This window comes from Engraulis encrasicolus, chromosome 13 (genome assembly GCF_034702125.1).
Source record: "Engraulis encrasicolus isolate BLACKSEA-1 chromosome 13, IST_EnEncr_1.0, whole genome shotgun sequence".
Lineage (NCBI taxonomy): Eukaryota > Metazoa > Chordata > Actinopteri > Clupeiformes > Engraulidae > Engraulis > Engraulis encrasicolus.
In genome coordinates this window covers 19458633-19475342 of record NC_085869.1, presented here as the reverse complement: position 1 = coordinate 19475342, position 16710 = coordinate 19458633, and the positions used below count along the sequence as shown (strand labels likewise).

Sequence of the window (16710 nt, the reverse complement as noted above, 5' to 3'; positions counted from 1 at the left end):
CCTGGTCTCCCCCTTTGTGTCTCCATTCTCCACACTGACATCACATGCACTTTATATCCTCACTCCATGCCGTGCTGCACTGCACACACATGACCTTGACAATTAACCATTTTGAACTTGTAAATAAAAGAGAGCTATTTCATCTGTAACTCCTGGTGTTGTCTCCACTTCTATATTGCAGTGCCTCCAACAAGCCGGGCCATAACAAGTTGCAAGGCCTACTATGGCCACAATCCTACATTATCTTACTCTACCTTACTAACTTACTTAACTCTGTACACTGCCTACTTCTACATACTATACTCATAGATGTATCAATCAACACTTGTTCCAGGTCATGTTAAGATTGTCTACCTTAACTGACAGAGTATGTTTTCTGCATTGGTCTGTCCCAACGCACAGAATGTCTTTTTGCACAATTACCTTTTTTACATTTATTATCTTTACTATTTTATTTTATTTTCCCCTCCCTGACTATTCCTGTGTTATTTGTGTCTTGAAATGTCCATGTGGCATTTGTGGATTTATGTAAGCTACTGGATACCTGAATTTCCCCCTGGGGATCAATAAAGTTACTCTACTCTACTCTCTACTCTTAACATTACCTGGAGTATGACACCAACACAGCAAAGGAGCTTTTTAAAAAATACTTTATTAACAATCTGTGGCATTTTCTCCTCAACAGCACATTGGCTACAGAAAGAAGATGTATACTTCACATTTCTTCCATTATCTTGACAAATGTAAAGTACGAAGGCACAATAGTTTAGTAAAACTGTTTCATGTTCACCTTCCCCAGATGAAATAAATACACCTCAACATTCCTATGAGTGTACCAGAATTCAATTGTAAACATGTGGTTGGTGTCTGCTTGAAAAGCAACCTAACACTTTCCTTTGAAAGGCACTGTACCATAGACCAAATTTGTATAAATACTATAAATATGTTATTACATTAAGAAACTGTATATTTCATTATTGAATGAAAACTATCACACAAAAATAGTACATTCAAACATGACAGAGCCGACATGGCAAGACGAGTTTTTCCATTTCATATTACAAAAAAGATAAACGAACATAAAAAAACCCTAACAGTCGACTGCAGTTAAAACTGTGCTTATTGTTTCTGGGTGTGAACAAATTTAGGCTAGTGTATGCCTGGTGTTTTAGAAAGTGCTACATTTAGTGAAAACAGAAGAAGTGTAAAACATGGAAGCGGAGGATATGGCTACTCAAAATATTTCAGTCGTTTTACATGTTTTTTCCCCCATCAAAACCATTCCTCACATCACAGCATATTTATATACACAAACAATCCCTTTTTCAGTCTTCCGTTGGCATTCTCCTGAATTTGTGACCGATTCCTCAATCACTTACAGCATTAAACGTAAATAGCTTTTTTATATCAAAACAAAAGGAGAAAAAAAAAAACCCAAACGCAACTCCTCTACATACAACAGCATGGGGGCAAAATAGCAGGCAAAAATGCTTGGGACTAGGCATTCATGGTAAACAACCAACACACAGCATTATGAAACTCCTTTGTGTTCCTTGTTGTTGACGCCAGTGAAAGTCTTCATTCCACCTCCATGGCAGAGACATCATGCTCCTCCTCCCCTTCAGATTTTTCCAGCACGGTCTCCTCCTCTGTGGGCTCGGGGCCTTGGGGCGTGTCATCTGTGGTCGACTCCTCCTCCACAGCAGCCTGCTCCTGCTCCTGCTCCTCCTGCTGCGGCTGCTCCTCTACTTCCAGATCTGGGGCCTGGCCTTCAGGAGCTGCCTCGCCCTCCTCTGCAACACACACAAGGCACCCAACCCAGCGCAGCGCCAACTCACTTAACCAGATCACACAAATTACATCCAAAAGGCACACAGACTTAAGGATTAATTAGCAACAACATGATGGGCATAATGAAGCCAGTCTAGTGGTACAAGTCCCAGCTAGGCCAAGAGGAGGAGGAGGAAGAGGAGGAGGAGGAGGAGGAAGAAGAGGGGGAGGAGGAAGAGGATGAGAAGGAGGAAGAGGATGAGGATGGAGGAGGAGGAAGAGGATGGAGATGGAGGAGGAGGACGACGACGATGAAGAGGAGGAGGAGGAGGATAGAGGAGGAGTAGGAGGTAGAGGAGGAGGATGGAGGAGAAGGAGGAAGAGGAGGAGGAGGAGGAAGAAGAGGATGGATGAGGAGAAGGAGGAGGAGTAGGAGGAGGAGGAGAAGGAGGAGGAGGAGGAGGAGGAGGAGTGTTGGAGTGAGGAAGCAAAAGGCTTGGGAAAGCCGAGGCTTTGTAAGCAGCCGGAGCCGGACACAGAGATGAAAGCAGCCAAAGCCTGTAATCCCTCAGCGAATCTGTCTTCAGATCCGAAATGAGATCAAGCAAATGTCCCCATTAAAGCTGAGGGGATGGGTGGATTTAGGCTGGGGGGGACATGATGCAACACTCATACAGGATGAAGAAAGACTGATACCGGTTCACCGATAGGTTACCAGGGAAAAAAAAACAACTAGCAGAAAAACAATAGAGAAAACAAATTTAGTCTTGCATCATGTGTGCCAACACAGAAAAACAAGAAAAACAAAAAGAAAACATACCTAGTTTTTTCAAGAGGCCAGGAGTCGTTTCAATAGATGGGGCCTCCAAAAAATGAGGCCATTCTCCTCCCACTGAAGTCACAGATGATGCCTTGACATAAGCGCCTTCACTGGCACTGTCTGGCGCTGCCTCTCTACTCGGTCAGATTACAACTCCAGCAGGCCTCAACCCCAATATACCCCCCACAGCAGACCCTGAGCCCCGACCCATCACCATCACTGACAAAACTATCAAATTACTAAACAACCACCCCCCTCCTCGCCAGGGAGTTCATCATAAATCAAGCGTGAGGGATTTCTCCCCCCTACCCCCAACCGGGCTCGTCGTGTGTGTGTGTGTGTGTGTGTGTGTGTGTGTGTGTGTGTGTGTGTGTGTGTGAGTGTGCGCACACACGTGTGTGTGTGTGTGTGTGTGTGTGTTACCTGTGCTAGCAGAGGGGGGGGTATCTTCTGAGGCGGGGGCTGCATCGGGGGAGTGGGTGGCGGCGGCGGCGGCAGCAGCAGCAGCAGCAGCAGCAGCAGCGGCGGCGGCGGCGGCAGCGGGGTCAAGACTCATCCTCTTGTCCGCCACCATCTCCATCAGGCGTGGTGCCTGTGGGCGCGTCTTCCTGGCCGGGTTCAAGAAATAGCAGTAGGCACAGCGAAAGGCTGCGAAGTGAAACAGCAAAGAGGGGTGGGGGTGGGGGGGAGAGGGTGGATAGGCGGGATGGAAGCAGGACAGATATAAATAAACAACGACTTTTTAAATAAAGCAGCACTCAAAGCGCACACCATCTTAGCCGGTCTGTCAAATTGCCCTGTTTTTTTTTTATTTTTTATAAAGCCTGAGGTTAATATATATGAAAATGAAACTGATGATACTCTTAAAACTAAGAAGTAAAAAAAAAAAAATATGGACACATAAAGGGATGCGATGGATGGGCTACACTTGTTTGCATATTCAATCTAGACATTTTTTTCACCTCCCTTTCACTTTCAAAGGCCAGGGGGGAGCAAAGGCTTTTAAGAGCCCGATGATATACTGGCCTGCCAAATGTTAGAGGGCAAATGAAGGTGCAGTGCTTGATGGAGACTGACAGGAACACTTGTGTTTCTCTAAATCTTACCAATGTATTCAAATTCCTCTTTTAATGCCATGCCGTTATGCGAAAGACACTGCTGGCATATAAGGGCATATCTAGGGGATAGAGAGAGAGAGAGAGAAAGAGAAAGAGAGAGAGAGAGAGAGAGAGAGAGAGAGAGATGCAAAAAGGTGAAGGTGGAGGGAGAAAAAAAACAAATATTGAGATGGAGGATGCCAACATGCAACATAATTGACAACTGACATGGCAATCAGTTATTTCAGATAACATTACAAAGCCTATGAAGAGGCTGTAAACGACATTGAATATTTACATTACAATACTGTTTAAATATGGTGAATTCAGGTATATTGGGGCAATTTTTTTTTTTGCATACAAGTGAATGGCCCAAAGTGGCCCAATTTACCTGAATTCGCAAAATTTAATAATCTAAAAAAAACATACATTTCGTTTCAATACGTAAAATGGTTTAGGTACCTGTTCTGTGGTCCGTCCCCGACAAAGTACTCGATGACCCTGTCCAGGGCGCCCCTCTCTCGGGGCAGAATGGGCCTGGCCAGGGGGGGCCCTGGGGGGTGCATTCCTGCAAAACACCACAACACAACACAGCCCCAATCAAACACAGTGAACCAGAGCCCTACAGCACTACAGTACTGTAAACACAAACCCAGCACTGAGCACCAGCCCCAAGGTTAAACTCAGACACACTGGTGAGAGAGCAGCAACCCAACACACACACACGCACACGCACACGGTGAACAAATAGGTGCCAGGGCTCAGGTCTCAGTGTTACCTACAGGACTGTGGTGGGTGATAAATTGGTTGAAAGGGACACATTTTAATAATTACTTAGAAATGGACCTCCCTTCCCTTCCCTTCCCTTCCCTTCCCTTCCCTTCCCTTCCCTTCCCTTCAGAGTCCCTGTGTCAGTGAGCCCCTGCTGGGCCGCTGAGTGGTAATTAATATAATTTAACATCAAGGAGTGAATCACAGGGAAAGATGACTGGTCATTTCTGCGAGACTTGGCAAAGTCCCCGGCTTCCCTGCTGCTTATTAATTTACCAGCATATGGAAACTCTGTGGTGACTCCGTGCATCAAATTGCTTTTCACATTCAATTTTCGGGGCAACAAAAAAATGTAAAAAAATAAATAAAATAAAAAAAACTAAAAGAGAGAGTGGGAGAAGGGAGAAAATGGAGTTACGGAGTCTGGGAAAAAGTGACGGTATGAAAAAAAAAAAAAAAGAAACGGCACAAAGAAAACATTATTCAAGTCTGTGTAATAGTTCTCTATAGGCTTGTGTTGGGGAAAGTCCTACCTCACAACTGGCAACAGATATAGCTGCAGAAAAACGTGATTAAGGGGGGCAGGGTTTCCGCTTTTAACATTTCGTGGTTGTGCTGTGTTGAACTAGGCAGGGGAAATTAAAGCTCTACAGGAGAACTCAACAAGCATTAAAAAAAATAAATAACACACACATGGCTCCCCTGCTAGACTGTATTCAACTGAACAAAGTGCGCTTTATTCACCCACTTCCCCTTATAATGGACAAAGACTTGTATTTGGTTACCAAGGCCTCTTTTCTCTGGCAACAACATGCGCTCTCCAGATACACTGTACATGAATTACACCCCCCCAATGCGTACCCATGAGATCACCGTTTCATAATCATGAAGCGTTACTTGAAAACAACCATGTGAAGAAGCCTTCACTTGTGGATGCAGACTCACCAACGCCAGGCACTGGAGTTCCAGGTGCCATGATGGGTCTCCTGATGAAGGTTTGCTGGGCAACTATAGCAGGCAGATTCCTCTCTGGGGGCCCCCCGGGGGCCGTGTGGGGGGCTGCGTCGGAAGTTTTCGAGGGTCCTGCAGGAGCGGGAGCGGGGGGAGGGCGGGCGGTGATGGGGCCCGGGCTGGGGGCCACCACAGGCACTGGACGCGGAGTGACGATTCTGTGGCGCAGCTCTAAGACGGAACCCAGCACACACACACAGCTCTCGTCACCACCACCACCATGTCAGCTTTATTTACGCATCCCAGTTAAATCAAAATCATGCAGTCCCTAAATAATAACATTTGATTTATAGTAGGTTTATAGTAGGTGCCTCCTACCAAAGAAAGTGCTATTGAAAATCACCTCGTCAATTTTAAGGTAATATAAACATTGCTACATGGTAAGATTAGGTTTGAAGGTGGTAAAAATATATGTCAGTCATTTCTCCGTTTGGACGCTGTGGACCTGCGTGGCTATTGGTACACTCAGAGAGCAGAGGCGTGCAAGGCTACATTTATGCTAAAACGCAACTTAATGACGTCAGCAAAATGCATTTTAGTTCCCTTTTCAAACCCAACAATAAAGTACAGCGAAAAGCGTTTAATGTACATAATAAATAAATTCAACAATGCCATTAATAGTACCTCCGGATTTTGCTAATCTTTCACGACATTGTAGCACTTTACGTCTTATTAAACTTAAAAACACAGGTTTTGACTTCACTGACTCTCATATTGAAAAGCCTTCAGAAGTTGTATTCTATCGCAAGGTCTCATAAGTCTCCACCTCATGAGGCCTGAAGAGTCAAAACATTTTACAGGGCTTGAAATGAATGATCTTACAACGCCAATCCAAATCTTTAAAAAGCCACATATGCACCAAAAATCCACCATGACTCGGCCCATTCATTTCCATTCAATTTTTTTGTGTGACTTAAGGCCCCATGGGTCAGGAAGTAGAGGGTGTGGCCTATACGTATGAACGGCCATCCGGGTACTTTGCTCGTGAAGGTGCATTACGCCCCTCTTTGGGAGAAAACAAAGTGAATGTCTCATTAACTTACATTCTACAGGTTAGCCTAAATGAACACAGTCCATGCTTCAGCCACGGCTGTTTGGCTATATTATTGAACAGCCGACAACACAACACGTCTTCGGCATGTTGAGCATAGTTTCGTTTAATCCTTCACCAATTGACTTGTATTGGCTTTCCCCCAAATGTTTTCCCCCAAAAAAGGGCTTAACGCACATGGAACACGTCACGCCGTTCATGCATATTGCATCTACCAAACATCTCCTCCTACCTTGTCCTGGCCTGGGGGTCATGGGAGGACCAATAGGTGTGTTCTCCAGTTCCTACACCACCAAGTCAAAATCATTAGTAGTGCACTGCGAAACGAATCAGTCCATGTGTGAATAAATAACGCAAAATGACAAAAACAACTTACGATTTTCTTCTTGGACCCTGGATCAAACCTCTCTAAAATGAGTTTAGCATTTTTGTAGGTTTCTGTTTCCATCACCTGCTCAAGCTGTGACAGGGAAACACAGAAAGAGAAGTGAAGATGTGGGATTGACCACTGAGGTCAGACAGAGAAGTCGGTCACATTATTTTCACATGTAAATATTTACATAATTATACGGCGGAAGACAAACTCCCAATGAAGTAATTAACATTTAATATACATTATAATCTACATAAGATCACTTATATTTCCTACTTTAAGTCTCAACACTCAAGACATAGACTCTACACAGAAATAGAAATAGCAGAGGAGACTTTGAACCAAATGCTTTACAGGTTTACAGATCGCTCTTGGTTTTCCTTTTTGTTTGGCAACTGAAGGAAGGGCCAAAATACGGCTAATTGTTTGCACATAATGAAAAGAATAATTACATGCACTACCCCGATAATGAAAAGTGTGAAAATCCATCAGCTCTAATTATTGAAAGTTATTAGACATGACAGTACATGACAAGCAATTTCTCAGATTTATTTCCTGCTAGCGCTAAATGCTATTAATTCAAAGACAGACGTTCGTCGGGCAGCCCGCAAAGCAAAGTCTCCGTGCCAATTAACCGCTGTCTGCATTGATTTTAGATTATTTATTAGGAGCAGAAATTATCTCTCTGCAATGAGAGGCGGCACGGAGGCTCAATAGCAACTGTGTGAGAAGAGCGCCAAGAAGAGAGAAGAGGATGGAGTGTCCTGCTACTGCTCCAAATACTACAGGTAGGTGTGTGTGAGAGAGAGAGACAGAGACACAGAGAGAGACAGTGAGAGAGAGACAGAGAGAGAGACAGTGAGAGAGAGACAGAGAGAGAGACAGTGAGAGAGAGACAGAGACAGAGACAGAGACAGTGAGAGAGAGATAGAGATAGAGATAGAGAGAGAGAGAGAGAGAGAGAGAGAGAGAGAGAGAGAGAGAGAGAGAGAGAGAGACAGAGACAGAGACAGAGACAGAGACAGAGACAGACAGATCTCTACAAGGGTCAATGAAACTAGTGTGAAGCCAAAGTAAGGCAGAGATTCGAAAGTTATGACTTGCAGAGGCCACAGACACACATACACAGACGAAGAAAAACACATCTTAAGAAATCAGAGAGCAAGCTATACTTACTATTTTTCTTTTTTCTGATTTAAGGTCCTCTAATTTTTCATCTTAGAGGGGAAAGGGGGATTAAACAAACAAACAAAAAATCAGAGATTTGAGTGTTATGAATTGTTAATAGAAAAAAAAAATCACTTGTGACGAAGGATGTTAAAGATATTTAAAATAAACCATTAAAGCTAAAATATGGCTTACCATTTCTTTCCGTTCTTTTGTTAAACAAGGCAATGATGAGCTTCCTTAGGAACCATACTCTGCAGAGAAAACAGTTACACCTCATGGTCAATTCATGCACGTGCAGACGATCTATAATGATTACAAACACAAATTCAGGAAAGTCAATTTAAAGGAGAATCTCTGCCAACGTCAACATGCAGTTGTATTGCTCACACTACCCTTATAAATTGATAGTGCAGCCTTTTCCAAGACCCTGCCCATTCTAATGGGGGTGTTTTTAAAACGTCTTATCATTTTTCAAATATTACCCTTTAAGCTACTGCCATGTTGTAAGGTCTGATGTCTTAGCTGTGGCCCCTTCAATTTTATAACCGCAGTCCTTTAAGTAACACCGACACCTGAGCCCTGGCACATATTTGTTCAGTGTCTGTGTGTGTGTCTGTGTGTGTCTGTGTGTGTGTGTGTGTGTGTGTGCGTTTGTTTGTTTTAAAGGATAACTTCTGCCAATTTCAATATGCTGTTGTACTGCTCACACTACCCTTGACTTGTCAGTACCTGGTGATGCTGCATTTTCTGGCTCAGCCCTTTCCGAGATCTAAGCTATTGTAATGGGGGCTTTTGTTAACATTAAAAACCTTCTTAACTTCTTAACATCCTCCAAGTATTATCCCAAAAGGTATCTCTGTTTGCGAGTTGTCTGCTGATTTTGCATAACCTTTCTGATGTTATTGAGAATAAATTAAGTTGTTTTTTTTATGTAAATATACTCTGCCCCCATTACAATGACCAGGATCTCGGAAAAGGCTGAACATTTAAAAAAACAAACAAAAAAAACAACTACTGACAAGTCCAGGGTAGTGTGAGCATTACAACTACATTTCGAAAATTGTCAGAAGTTATCCTTTAATGTAAACAAACCATGCCCGGAATGGCCCGGATTTCAACAAGGGCTGAGAGAAAAAAAAAATCATGCAGCATCAGGTACAGGAATTCTCCTTTAAATCACAAATTAACACCCAAAACAAAACACTTACAATATTGGAAAGACTAGGAATGGCAGTGCCAATATCAGCTTGCCAATGGTCTGCTCTGGGAGGTACCAGCCGTACACCACCACGCCAGCGATGAGGTAGAGGAGGGTGGAGTAGAGGAGTAGCCCGCTCAGCCATGTTTTCAGCTGCCTCTGGTTCTTCTCTCTGTATTCCTCAAGGGCCTGGATGTCCTACAAACACACGTCAGACTTCAGCAACAGGGCCGCTGACAGCTTTGGCCAGGCCCGGGACTAAATCAACTAAAAGGGCCCCCGACCCAATCCATATAATGTAATAATAAGGACCCAATTCTGGGGGGGGCTATTCCCTGGGCCCACGACAACTGACCCCTTTGCTCCATCCTTGTTGGCCTCCCTGCTCAGCATTCACATGAAGTGAACATGTAGTAGAGTAAATAACGTGTCCTAAATATGATGATGATAACTCTCAAAGGTAAACATCCCCATACTAAGCTATGCTAAGAAGAGGGCACACAAAGATGAACTGTGTTACAGTTTGACTGAAAGGCATTGTACATGCATGTTTGATTGTGCCACAAAAAAGTGACACTGCACACTCAATTCAAAAGATAAGCATTGTGTTCCTTTCAAAAAATGAATTCAATTTGGTAGTAGTATAACAGGAGCGGAGTTATAGGGAGGGCAAGCAGGGTACTTGCCCCTGGGCCCTCCCGTGTTGGTGGTGGGTGCCCTATTGTGAGCTTGGAAAGCTGTATAGGGGGCCCTACAAGTGTCTTGCCCTGGAGGACTGTGTGCATTTTTTCCGCCACTGAGTAGTAAATGATGTTATGTTACGCAAATATCAGAGTTGTGTCATTGTCGTACGTGATCTCAGTATTTAAATGTTAACTTATGTCCGGCATGCTGTGTGGCCGTGACCAGAGTATTGGAGTAGAGACTTTTGAAATCCATGAAAAAGTTGATCAAAAGAACATTTTTAAGAATAAAGGACATACGAAGCCCATTATCTTAACGAATGTTATTAGCCTAGGGGTATTATATACAATATATACAAGGCTATTCTTATAAACAGACACCACCTTTAAACCTACATGAGTTCTGCACAGGTCAAATCTATTTCCACTCCAGGGGTCTTGCTGCAGTAAGTAACCGGGTTAAATGTCATAAGGGGTTTGGGATCATATGACTTCACCTCCTTCAGGACACTTCACACACAGAGGTTTCTTTCATCCCAAAACAGCCGAGCTTGGGCAGAAACGCACCCGAAAGCTTTAAACAAGTCGTGTTGGTCTCCGACAGCATTGCCACCATAATAATCTATGTTTATTATGTTTATTAAATCTGCAAGACATTGCTGAGCTGGCATGACAAGGCAACATGTGTGACTGTCACTCTACAGTTAATTCTCAGGACGGATCACTTCCCCCCACTGTGGGGAGCACAACCCGAGTGAATGACTGTGTACAGTTAAAAGGAGTCTGGTGGATCTCAAAATACATACTTGATTCACACAGTCATTCTGGGGGTTAATTGCCCGATTGCATAAGACATTCAAGGGGAAGGCTAAATGTGATGGGAGAAAGGACTAATTACTTAGTAGGACCTGCCCACTGACAGCTGGTGGTAGAAGACAGTTTCTTACCTTATCTATGCCTTCTAAAACTTCAACAGTTGTGGGCTTAGCCTGTTAGGAATCAAAATAGGTTTTGGTCATTTGCAAGTAAGAGGACACTGTTTGAATTGTTACAGTGTTAGCTTTCACATGCAATAAAGACAATATGACACATGAGATCAGCGTGTTCTTTAGAACATTTGAATGGCTTATCTGCGGGTAATCAAGCTGCATGCACAGCACAAGTTTACACAACTTGAAGGCTTTCACTTCCCCAGAATCCCCACCCCCCCCCCAGAACCACAGAACACACACGTTTGACAAACACAGTTTTGCATGGACGCCTGTGTCCACAGTGGTGCAGACGTGGACGTTATGTAACCCGACGTGTCAAGAGAATGTCAAAGAAATGGTTAGTGTATCATGCAGGGAGGTTAAAATAAACCACATTCCACACATACCCTCCACCGGGACACTACAGCTCCCATCTTGTCTCAGACACATCCACGGTTTAAGTCTGGGTTTATACCTCAGCAGTCCCAGAATGGAAAACCTCTACACCTGTTGAAGAGAGACACTTTACTAAACCCCAAAGTGGTACTGCTAGAGCACTAGAACTACACACTGTCACATGGAAAACTCTTGCATGAGGCACAAAAGACAGAACATGGGTTTGCTGGTTGTACTTACGGTGGTCATCATGCATGACATAACGTACGCTACAGGCATGTCTTCGGTAAATGATTGATAATTGCACAAGTTGTGGAACAGTTCAACCTCGTCGGTATCGCATTTCCAGAACAGAAAGATTAGAACGAGGGAGTACGATAATACCTCCGAAGACTAGTAGCATTATAACCTACTTCAGAGAGAGAGAGAGGCGGTAACAAGACACTGGGCTATTTTGGACTAAGCCTTGATTAGCATCACACACCCACTGTCGCAGAGTATGTCTGAACAATGTGTCACAGTCACAACAATGTTGTTCCATAACTGCACGAGGCACACGAAACTCAAATGCAATATGCAGCCATGTCGGCACAGGGAAAAGTTAATTCAACAAAAGTCAGTCCTTTGTAAATAAAGTTTCGCAGTTCCTTTATTTTGTCTTTCAGACAACTTCTAAGCCCAGAAGAGCAGTCGACTGCTAACCTTTGGGCGACGGTCACTGTTCCGTTTTACTTTGGTCGTCAAAAAATAAATTGCTTCCGAAAACCCTACCCTGCTCATTACTTTATTGCAACTCACCACACTGAACATGTCCACAACCAGTAACTGAGTACCGTGCATCTCTGTGGTTGGTTTTGCTAGCTGGTGCGTTTAGCAGGCAAAGTGAAATGGCTAAAGAGAAAAGTACTGTTGCTAACCTATTAGGAAACTTCCAGAACAGCCCGCTGAATTGAATAGATTCGCGAGTTACCTGGACTCATTCCAGGCGGTGAATGTTGTTTTGAAGTCCAAACTGTTTACCTACCCATTGTAATGATCTTCCAAGCTTGTTTGATCACGCTAAAACTAGCAACAGAGTGCTAAGGGTACCCATTCCGATTTGCTGGCAACTGCCAAGCTAACGTTACGGCTACACTTGTGCACACGGAGACCACTTGTGAGGAGAGGTAAAATAATGCATTGTTTGTTGTTAGCAACCCGTCAAACAAAATGAAAATGAAATGAGCACGTGTAGATGAGTAAATCCCCACGACCTTACCTTACTTGCATGGGACTGCTGTCATTAGTGCGATTAGCCTGCTATGAAAACTTCGAAAGTGATGTCATCCTTTCCTTCCAAACTCAGTTTGGTCACGTGACAAAGGTATTCCCTTTAAATGGCGGGAGAAAACATGTCAAAACAAGCCAGCCTCTACAATGTAGTCTAAATAAGAAAACCTGAAAAACAATTTGTATATTTTTGGTTTACTGCGAGGCAGTCGAAGCGGTCGAAAATTAGTTGCAGTCAAACTCGCTGCTCCAGACCAAAAGACTGTGTCGTGCCGAAAAGCGAGTGCCTGCCAGAACACGAGTGCCCTCATTGAAACCAATGGAAACCGATGACCAATTTTTCAGATAGTTTTTACCCATTTTTGCAGATAAATCTGACACAATTTAAGATGGAAAGCCTATCAATAAAGCATCTACATTCCTTCTGGAAGTATTACAAAGAACTGGTTACAATTTCAGTATTATTTCCATGAAAGAATCGAAGAATTGTCATAACAAATGTTACAGTTTCATTCAAATAGCTCATATTAAGTGCAGGACGAGTAATGTTTCATAAGCATATTTTTAGTTCATAAATTATGTGATTCATTCTGCAAGAAATTTTATAATTTTCTCTCAAAAAATGTCATTGGTTTCAATGAGGGCACTCGTGTTCTGGCAGGCACTCACTTTTTGGCACGACAACTGCATGCATTTTGCATTAGTCCGCATTACATTGGATTTGCATTGGATTAATCTCGATCATGTTGTAGGCCTACAAGGTTTTCTCAGTCATCCTGACGTTAATAGCCCAACATACAATAACCATTAAGGTTAAATAAAAGATTAATTACTCTGTAAACGTACATATTTTGAACACCAGGACATGACCAACAGATGAGCGAGACAATGGAATACAATCGCCAAATCTGTAAGTGGCGAACGCTGGTTTAACCTACCATAATAAGTATTGGTAGCCTAATATCAGCATTGCGAGGCTATACCCACACTGACATAGGCTACATCCATAGGATGGGCGCGCAGTATTCGCACGATAATGTCACTTGGCTCGTCAGCATCAGTCGAGCTACTAGGCCTAGCGCTATGGGCACATTCAGCACCATGGACAGCTCCAGCGCCAATGCTTTTCGCCCATGACATCTTGACGTAACCTGGCGACGCCATCCTATGTACTCCACCCCAAGATTTCAACAGTCGCTTTCGTTCAGGCTATCTTGACGTAGTAGGGTAACATACACAATTATATGAAGGTAAAAGCAAATATGAGTTTAACAGTAAATAATACTTTGAACAATCTCATGAAATGACAAATGAACAGCTCAAAACTGTTGTCAGTAAATTTCCAACAAGTAGACCTAGGCCTACTACCAGTTAGCTAGGCCTAATTAACAGAGTAACGAGGCTATCCACTCACAATGAGATTATGGGTGTGCAACAATCACTCACAATTAATAATCATTTTGCACAATGCTTGCACTGGTTTATACAGTAGGGGGATTTTAACCTTGTGTGTACTCACTTTTGTGGGTACGTGTTTAAACATTAATTGCTGTATTCATTTTTTGAGTGAGCAACAAATTTCTGTCAAAGTGAAATTTCTTTCATGCTGTCTTAAAAGATATACTTACAAATCTGCAGAAATGTGAGGGATGTACTCACTTCTGTGACACACTGTATCTAGCTCGATGCACCTGTTCAGCACCAGGGACAGCTCCAATTAGCATACATAAACGCTGTGACGTGTAACATGTGCGTTACTCCCCTTTTTAGGGGAAAACATTGGGGGGAAAGCCAGTGCAAGTCAATTGGTGGTGTTGGGAAAGAATAAACGAAAGACAAGGACCTGTAGACTAACGTTGTTCACGCTCAGGGGAACGTTACCCACCAACATTTACATGTCCCCGCATTTCTTCTGCATTAAAACCTCCTGACTACCAGGGGAAAAAAAGTTTAAAAATCTTTGGGTTTTTTTACTCCCCCAATTGTTTGAAGGCAAAAAATGAGATTGATAAAGAATGATGGAGTTTTTATTTTTTATTTTAAAGATTTAATGTGTCCATTACAGTGGACATTGGAAGGCCGTGTATGTACCTTAATTGCTATCAATCAATCTGGATGAAAAATCATAACAATCAGTTTAATAATTAGTAAATTTGAGCATTCATGAATTTACAATGAGTGTTTTATTGGTTTGAGGTGGAAACTGGATGTGTCTGTGACCATTATCATTCACGCAGGTCATCTCAAGTCAAAGCAATTTTGTTTTAAGCAGGACCTTCTGTTGACGCTTGAATGACATGTCGTCCCTCAACTGAGAACTTTCACCAGAGCTGACTAATTTTATAGTTCTGATGTGTGAAATATGGGTTATTATCTCTGGAACCAACATGTGTTCATGTCTATAGGATTAATTTAGTCTTCCTTTCATTTTTGGTTGAAATATTGTCCTGCAAAGTTCAGACACACATCAGAGTCATGCTCCACATGGGGTGACAAATGCATCAATAGGGAACGTTCTGCTTGTTCTGATTCTACTTTTCCTGCTTGAAATGAATCCTAAGAGGTCTCTGAATCTTCAGCATCTTCCTCAAACATCACATCTGGGATTATTTATCAATAATTTGCTCTAATAGTCTCTCTCCTTCTGATACTGATACTGACTTACTGATTTGAAAAATACTAACAAAATTGAAGATTTCACTACCAATGTCCATTTTGGAGGACATTTCTTTAACACCTAAATATGGGAATTAAATAATGTTACATTTATCTAAAAATTGTTTTATCGTGCTCTTAAGAGATTTAACTAACATATAAAGATGATATTTTAAGACAATAATTGCCCACTTGAAAGTATTAAGCATTTACTTTTCCTTTAACCAAAAGCGGACTATTTTTAATGGACACCATTTTCCTTGCAAAGAAACAGAAAGTACCCGAAGCCCCACCCCTACAAACGTGGTATCATTTGAAAGTCCTGAATGTCCTCTTTAATATAAAGACCATTTTGAGTTAGCTCAGTAGTGTGTATGGGGTGGGAGATGTTGCCGTTTACAAAGGTCCTCTAGAGAGAATAAAAATGAACTGCTGGTAGTCAGGAGGTTAATGTGCTTATTAGACAACACATGACAATAAGAAACAAATGTTGCTATCCCTCGGCTAACCAGGGAAATTTAAGGACTACATTGGTCATCTTGCGTGAGCTAAATGAGTTCCTGCCGCAAGAATTAGCCATCTAGCAAACTTCAGTTCGAGAGTAAGTTTTGAAATTATGTTAAACAGTGGCAATTGGACTTAAAGGGACACTGTGTGAGATTTTTAGTTGTTTATTTTCACAATGCTGCCCATTCACTAATGTTACCCTTTTCATGAATACTTACCACCACCATCAAATTCTAAGTATTCATTATGACTGAGAAAATTGCACTTTTCATACATGAAAAGGGGGATCTTCTCCATGGTCCGCCATTTTGAATTTCCAAAAATAGCCATTTTTAGCTGCAAAAATGACTGTACTTGGACCATACTAGAAAATGTATGTTTATTACAATAGGCAGCCCAGTTTCAATGAGCAGCATAGTTGCAGTACCCTTTTTAACCATTTCCTGCACAGTGTCCCTTTAATGCAATTATAGCAATTATAGCAATTATTTTGATCGAAAGAGTGTTGTCAGGAGTGAAAAACATGTATCAGGGCTTGTAGAGAAATATTTCCAACGTCTCGTACGAGTATACTTTGTGATTACCATGGATACGATCAGTGACATTCACTACAAATCTAGCTTGTGGAGTTCACCAGTTTTCCCGCTTTAGCATGTTGATAGCAACATCGTATTTATTTTGGTGGTTGACACCAAACGATCAAATCCGTCATCCCTAGTTAAGTCTATTTTTAACATCCCCCATAGAATGCGGGGGTTTGCTACTTGTGTGTTTTCATTCACGCCTTATTTGAGACAGGTCAGCGAAACCACATTCATTTTTCCATAGAGGTTTGGACCTTGGGAACCATCATGGAGAAAACCCATGTTTCTGGGTGATTTGCGAACTCTGTTGCATTCTAGAATTTCAATGGGTGAATTGAAATTGAAATTGACCGAGGGCCAAAATCAAAATCTACAACGAAGTTG

The 16710-nt window shown here is 42.3% G+C and overlaps 1 protein-coding gene across 3 annotated transcripts; it reads right to left on the bottom strand.

Annotated features, from left to right (window-relative positions):
- Positions 1–632: 632 nt before the first annotated feature.
- On the bottom strand, positions 633–12672 carry lnpa (limb and neural patterns a). Of its 3 annotated transcripts, none has more exons than XM_063213382.1 (13): positions 12570–12672; positions 11323–11422; positions 10892–10933; positions 9272–9459; positions 8256–8314; positions 8070–8110; positions 6897–6980; positions 6753–6804; positions 5404–5640; positions 4150–4255; positions 3697–3767; positions 3014–3238; positions 633–1793 (listed from the first exon to the last, which is right to left on the bottom strand). In XM_063213382.1, the coding sequence occupies exons 2-13, from the start codon at positions 11347–11349 to the stop codon at positions 1579–1581; spliced, it is 1347 nt and encodes a 448-aa protein (XP_063069452.1). In that variant the 5' UTR covers positions 11350–11422; positions 12570–12672; the 3' UTR covers positions 633–1578. The 3 variants fall into 3 exon arrangements, with proteins under 3 accessions (XP_063069452.1, XP_063069454.1, XP_063069453.1); XM_063213384.1 differs by lacking the exon at positions 12570–12672 and adding an exon at positions 12336–12563; XM_063213383.1 differs by lacking the exon at positions 12570–12672 and adding an exon at positions 11552–12323.
- Positions 12673–16710: the final 4038 nt, after the last annotated feature.